Here is a 6365-nt window from a genome sequence, read left to right as displayed (position 1 = left end):
TGTTGAACTCTGTGATCAGATTGCTTATGGCAGCAATCGCCGAAGGTGTATCGAATGAATCGCACAATGCAGCATCGACATCTGCCTTAGCTTTCTCTAGAGCATCCTGCAATCCTTTTTCGTCTGCGGCAGTACTCTCCCTGAAACTTTGGTGGTTGCGCTGAATATGCCTCGCGTTGAGGAAGAAGTTATTGATCTTCGCCTCGATGGACTTTGTACCAGCGACCATGTCAGGTGTGATTTCGATTCCATTTGCCCAATTGCCCATGAGAAGTAGCAATCTGAAGTTGCGGGCATTCCACGATTTCGCAACATGGAGTGCATCCTTAATAGTCTGAAAGTTTTTTAAAGACTTTGACATCTTTGAGCCCGCGATACTAAGATGGCCTGGAATCTGTCAGTATCATTGTTATGGACGCTCAGACTCCCGCTACATCTTGGGGAGGCTGAGATTTGAACTGTTCCAATTTTGCGTACCCATGTGTATAAAGTAATTGACCCTGAGAGGGTTAGTCATCGCTCAAACAACAAGATCGGCTAGCCATACCAAGTTCGCGGTGCCTGCCCAGGCTCGCTCCAGTAGGCCTGACATCGTCAGCGGAAGAAATCTGATATAAAATCATGTAATAGCACGCGGTCGAAATATTAGGCATTCAAAAGAGGCCGCCCGATTTTCGCAGATGAGGAACTCTTGGCCCGGGACATCAGAAACATGTATTCCAACTCACTGACGGCGGAGGTCAGCGCGGTGTAACATCTGCAAGCGAACTACATACCCTCTGACTGTGCCAACTCGTTGTCATGATGTGGGAATTTAAGGTCTTCGCCACCTGAGTGGATGTCCTTAAAGGTCTGTAAGCCAGTTTCTCGTTGCTTTATGGACAGTCTAAGCATCTGCATGAACAATGTCAGTCATTCAAGATTAGCTCGCTTCCTTCCCGCTCCAAACTTACACCAAGGTCGAACCTAAAACCTCGCTGGCCATAACCGAGCATTCGATGTGCCAACCAGGGCGTCCGGCGCCCCACGGGGAGTCCCATGACGGCTCTCCAGGTTTCGAGGCCTTCCACAAAGCAAAGTCACCAGCCGAACGCTTGACTCCTTCGGCGGCCACAGATAGCGCACCTTCTCCGTCTGCCTGCAAGGATTTGTCTGCTTTGTTCCACGGCTCAAGCCTTGCGTAGAAGTGGCCATCTTTTGATCCTTCAAAGGCGTTTATGTCGAAGTAAACAGACCCGTCGGGTGTCGCATAAGCATAGCCGCGATTGATGATCTTTTGCACGAAGTTTACGATTTGTGGGATGCTGTTCTTAGTCAGCTTCAAGTACATGCTCTACACGAAAATGTGCTCATTTGAGAGCCAGAAGGCCATGGCTGTTTGTCGTGACCATGTCCAGAGGATTTTGTCATATCGAGAGCTACTCACTCTAGCGCCAGGTCAGCGACTGAACTATATGCAGACGATTCAAAGACACTTACATTCCGTGACCTTTGTAAGCACATCCGGCCTAAGAACGTTCAAGGCATCCATGTCCTCGAAAAACCCATCCGTCATGGCCTCGGTGAGTCGTGTAAAGATGCTGTAATCCTTGGCATCGATCTCATGTCCGTGCAATGAGTCGAGATAGGGCAGCAGGACGTCTTCTGTCTTGTCGTAAAACTCTGACAGTTTTCCAGGCTTTTGTAGCGCTTCTGAAGCGGTCTGCACTGTGCGAATGTGCATTTTCAACTTTGCTTCCTTGTCTCCCGGCGCATCACCTTCAAGGGCTTTGCCGTCAAGCACCCGCTTGTAGTCCGATTTATCCAATTGCTCGGCAAACGAGTCCGGGGTGACATCTTGTGACAAGAGCGGTAGATTTTTGGTTACGTATTGTTTCCACGCTGTGTTGGCAGCGGTAAGAACCGGCTCTGGAATCGTGTTGTCGTCGCCGTTGGCGTTCTTTTCTTTCATTTGCGCTAGAAGATGTCGCTGTCGGGCCCTCAATATGATCTTGTCGTCCACTGTGCCATCGAGTCAGCGAATTTGTCCGCCTATTCCAGCTCATTTCATCCAAGCTTTTGTATTCGTCAATACGTAGCGGCGCATGAACATGAAAACGGGAATGGCGCGGCGCCCCAACACCTACCGTCCGTTATGTTCATGACAAAACGAGTGTCGTATTTGAAATAATCTCTCATGATTCGGCGCAGAATGTCCGTAGACACGTAGTTTCTCGCATGTCTGGGCCAGCTTTTAGCACGCCGTTCACGCCAGCCAAGGCTAGAGATCATTACCCCAAGTGCGAGTCATCATACGTCGTCGGGCCGCACGTATACCAGGTCACCACCTTGCCGTTTCTGTCTGCAGGCACGAAGGCGTTCTTCTGGCGTGTCAAGCTGTTGTAAATCTTCAGATTACGAGGATACTGAACGTCGTCCGCCAAGGGAGCAGGAGGCTGCCATGGAGGCTGCTGTCGCAACGTCGAAGCCATCTTGTGCCCTGAGGAGCAATAATGCTGCCGGTGCGTGGGCGTTCTGGCAAACTCGAGCGTTCTCCGAAAGCGCAACGAGCAAGAGGCTGAGATGCAGAATGTATGCGCGCGAGGGATCGTCAGACGTCGCAGTGAATAGTGGCGACCGCTCATAGACGGTAAAGAGTGGATGCTGAGCGCGGGGGACTCGACAGCTAGGGTTTTACACAAAGGAGAGGATGGATGGCTGGAGATTGCAACCGTCCAGAATCCAGTCAACGAGTTTACTTAATGAGCAGTGTGCGTCAGAGCTTCGAGCAGTCACATTTGCTGGCGGGACCCTGCCAGTTTGCGGCTCAATACCGTAAGTTACGAGCAACTTGCTGGCTGTCGGTACCTGCACCCCGGGCAAGCCACACCGAATGCCTCAGGCATTTGCAACCCCTCTCCAGCCTTGCCCCAGATCATCCCGTGTGTGGTCTTGTTTACATCTAGTCTCGCTCTTCTCTCTCGGATATCCCAGAAATGCATGCTTGATCACTGCGTGGCTCGTCGCCGCCTCGGAAGAGCAGTGCAACAGCTGCGTTGAAGACTTTGCAAAAGCCGGCTTTCAGCCTCGTCATGTTGTGCTTGATACCAGACGAATACTCACCACCAGCCATGACGCCGTCTTTGCATGCCCGGCTTTTGTCCAAATCGAGTCTGTCGTCTCAGTCTGATGGCGCACAGTTAGCTGGAGATTCGTCCGTGTTTCCGGAGCTCGAATGTGGGACTGTCACGGTCACGACAACCAAACCCATCGAAGAAGCATCCGTATCGTTTGAATGAATGGCTCAACCGGCCTCACGGACATTGTGCGTCTCAATATCCGAGTAGTGGGAATCACAAGGACAAAGTCCGGTCTGCGATTAGTTCTTCCGATCTGACTTCCCCTCCCCGTTACTTCAAGTCAGAACCTACGAGACACTAACATTTCGCCTGGCGCGTCGCAAGGTCCCAAATGACAAAATCTGCGGCCATAACATTCTCATGCGATGCTGGATAAAGTGCCTCTCGCCTGCTTAGATCAGCACAGCTACCCTAATTGCTTCCAAACTACACTCATTGTATCCCGATTCCCCTCTGCAAGTAATGCAGAACACTTTAAAGGTTCGCGTAGGCACCATCTACGTTAATGCTCCCAGCTCGTCTCTTTATCTCAAGATTTGATGAGCGTCCGCACTCGAGCGATCAAAGACGGTAGGACGAACATGCTCCTTCTTACGCAGAGGGTGGCACCACTCCAAAACGCTATGATTACGTGTGCGAGGTAGCGCGTCAGTCTGGCTTCGAAATCTCCGCTCTGGACTTTGAGCCCCAGCAACCCCCAAGGTTCTCAGTAGCCACACTTTGGTCCGCGACGTTGACACGAATGTTCTTTTTCTTTAAAATGTAATGTGAATCCATGGTCCTTGTCTTGTACTTCTCGATGGCGTTTAAGTGCCAAAGCTCGAAAATCTCGAGGCTATGGCGCAGCCTATTGAAGAACTAATCATAAGTATACGCGCCGGTGGAAAAATGCATGAATCACGCAATGTGACCTAGACGTCTTATATTCGTGCTACTTATATTTTCGTTACTACTTTGTCAATTTGTTTGTGCTTGTTATGTGATATGCAAAAAGAAAAGAAAAAAAAGCAGCCCCAACTCCTCCTTAGCTGGCAATTTGTGTTCATTCACTGATTCCACCACCCAATTTGACAATTTGATCTCAACGTTCCTCAGCCTACCCCCCCACACCTTGTGCATCGTCACAGCTTCTCGTCTACAGTCTTTCATTCCTCATCTCGCTCTCCTTCTCCAAGAAGCTGTTGCGCTTCGTCTTCGGCTCCCTGACCATCAGATCCAGCTCGACGACGTCCTTCGCGTCTCTCTGCAGCCAGACCTTTCTCCTGATCTCGAAGCCGTACTTGGCGTAGATTTTGGGGTTGATTTCGTTGCTGCTCTCGAGATAGCACGCTTTCCCCTCAGCGTCGGCTAGATCAGTCACGTGAGTGATCAGCTTCTTCGCACATCCCTTGCCACGAGCGCGCGAGTGTGTTCCAATGTACACGAGGTACCAGCTGTCGTTGTCACGGTCTCCCATGACACGTGCTTTGGACTCGCCCAGCAGCGGCAAGAACTCGTTGAAGAAGCGTACGCGACCTTCTGGGGTAAGTTTGTACTTGAGACGCCACAGTCCCGAACGAAAGATGGTGAGAAGATCATCGATGTTCTGTCCTGGTGGCAGCCTTGGAAAAGGATACGTCAGCATTCTCTGCTCTCGTCCAAAGCAAGTCGTGTTGCGGAAACGGCGAACTTACCAGAGAGCAACGGCATCAAAATCACCAACAGTCGTCACAAGTCCTTTCAAGCAGTGAGCGTAAGTAATGTATTCCATCATGCTAACATGCAGATCCCACTTTTCCTCCTCCGTCAGCGTGCTGTCCGGCGTATCAAGGAAGTAGTGGGTCGTGTGATCGTCCTTGAACGCATCGGCAAGGCACAAGGCAGCTTCCTTGTACTCGTGGATGCCGACCACACGGACCCCATCATTGTTGCCATTAACGGACGCAGATGGGGTGGAGGCGGCCGTGGCGATAGTGGATGGCTTGACGGTGGTTTTCATATTCATGGCTTCTTTGGCATGGCTGCCGTGATGGCTGATGGAAATTGACGCGAGAGTGGTAGCCATGTTGGGTGGCTTGTGTTTGATTCTTTACTACTCAAGTGACTGTGCGAGCGACTGTGTTTCGTGATGGGTGTTGGATTTCGATGGAGAGCCAGCGTGCCTGTTAGTTCTGATGCAAAGGCGCAATCGCCCGGTCTAGCAACAGCACGGTGCTGATGATGTTGGATTGGTATGCTTGGTGAATGAGTACTTGCTCAACTTGGATTAAGCGTTAGCAGAGGAAGGGGACGGCAAGTCAAGTGTTGCTATCTAGTTTATGTACGTACTGCAGCAGTCTAAAGTCTATGCGTACTAGTTCACGGCTCAGGATAAACAGTACTATCACCTGTGTGAGATATACTAAGCTGGGAGCGAGACACCGTGGCAATGCGCTTGGGAAACCGAAGTGATGTAAAAGCCTGACGCAGATCAACCGACATCAATGTACCTGTCGTCGAAGTTGTCCTTCTAAGAGCGGATACTGGTGTGGAGGAAGAGGTGACGGGTAGACGCCCCGTCCCGAAGACAAACGAAAAGCTGATATGCGGCAGCTCTGCGAGACTCGGGTCACGAAAAGATGGTTGGAAGAGCCGTCGGACTCAAGAAGGCGGAGAGGGACAGTCAATCAAGTATGAGTGGTCTTCCTGCAATGCAAGAGAAAGAGTAGGTGCTAGATCACAAGACTTCAGGTGATACGTAAAGATAGCAGCGCCAGAGCGGGGATCCAATCTTTTGAAGCCGTTGGGTCAGGTAAGAGAGCGGTTGCAGGACGTCTTACTGCAAGGGTGCTGCTTGTAGCGCTCAGAGCGTGGGGTGATTGGCAGTTCCGGATGCCGAGGGCAGTACAGAGACACGTCAAGGCTTCGAGGATAGCGGGCTGTGAGCGCGGAGAGAAGAGAAGCACCGTGGAATCGAGGATGGCGGATACACTTATACGCTTAGCTGGACGGGTTCAAGGGTCGCTGCCGCTGACAGCCGCTTCGGATCGCGTGCTCTTCAAATCAAGCGTCTGTCGCGGCGGTGTACTAACAGTCTTTGCCGCGCAAATCGTCGCGTGCAGAGCAGCCGGCTGGGGCCTTGCGAACGACGATAAGAAGAAGCAATTATTGACCAAACAATGTCGAGCGATTCGTGGTCTGCTGCAGCGACGTGATGCCGTCCGCCGGTCCACCCCACAAAACACTGACCAAGGAACGCGTGGAGCTTCTTGTTTGGGCCTGGTGCGG

The 6365-nt window shown here is 51.4% G+C and overlaps 1 protein-coding gene across 1 annotated transcript; it reads right to left on the bottom strand.

The window, feature by feature from the left end:
* Positions 1-4018: 4018 nt before the first annotated feature.
* PV09_07969 (uncharacterized protein) lies at positions 4019-6244 on the bottom strand. The gene is made up of 3 exons (XM_016361806.1): positions 5427-6244; positions 4793-5358; positions 4019-4720 (listed from the first exon to the last, which is right to left on the bottom strand). The coding sequence occupies exons 2-3, from the start codon at positions 5161-5163 to the stop codon at positions 4255-4257; spliced, it is 837 nt and encodes a 278-aa protein (XP_016210310.1). The 5' UTR covers positions 5164-5358; positions 5427-6244; the 3' UTR covers positions 4019-4254.
* Between the last annotated feature and the right edge of the window lie 121 nt (positions 6245-6365).

Source organism: Verruconis gallopava, assembly GCF_000836295.1.
Source record: "Verruconis gallopava strain CBS 43764 unplaced genomic scaffold supercont1.35, whole genome shotgun sequence".
Classification (NCBI taxonomy): domain Eukaryota; kingdom Fungi; phylum Ascomycota; class Dothideomycetes; order Venturiales; family Sympoventuriaceae; genus Verruconis; species Verruconis gallopava.
This window is presented reverse-complemented; position numbering and strand designations above follow the sequence as displayed.

Coding starts and splice junctions, on each gene's coding strand:
- PV09_07969 (XM_016361806.1), bottom strand. CDS start 5,163: ATGGCTACCACTCTCGCGTCAATTTCCATCAGCCATCACGGCAGCCAT. Junction 4,721..4,792: donor TTTGATGCCGTTGCTCTCTG/GTAAGTTCGCCG, acceptor TCCTTTTCCAAG/GCTGCCACCAGGACAGAACA.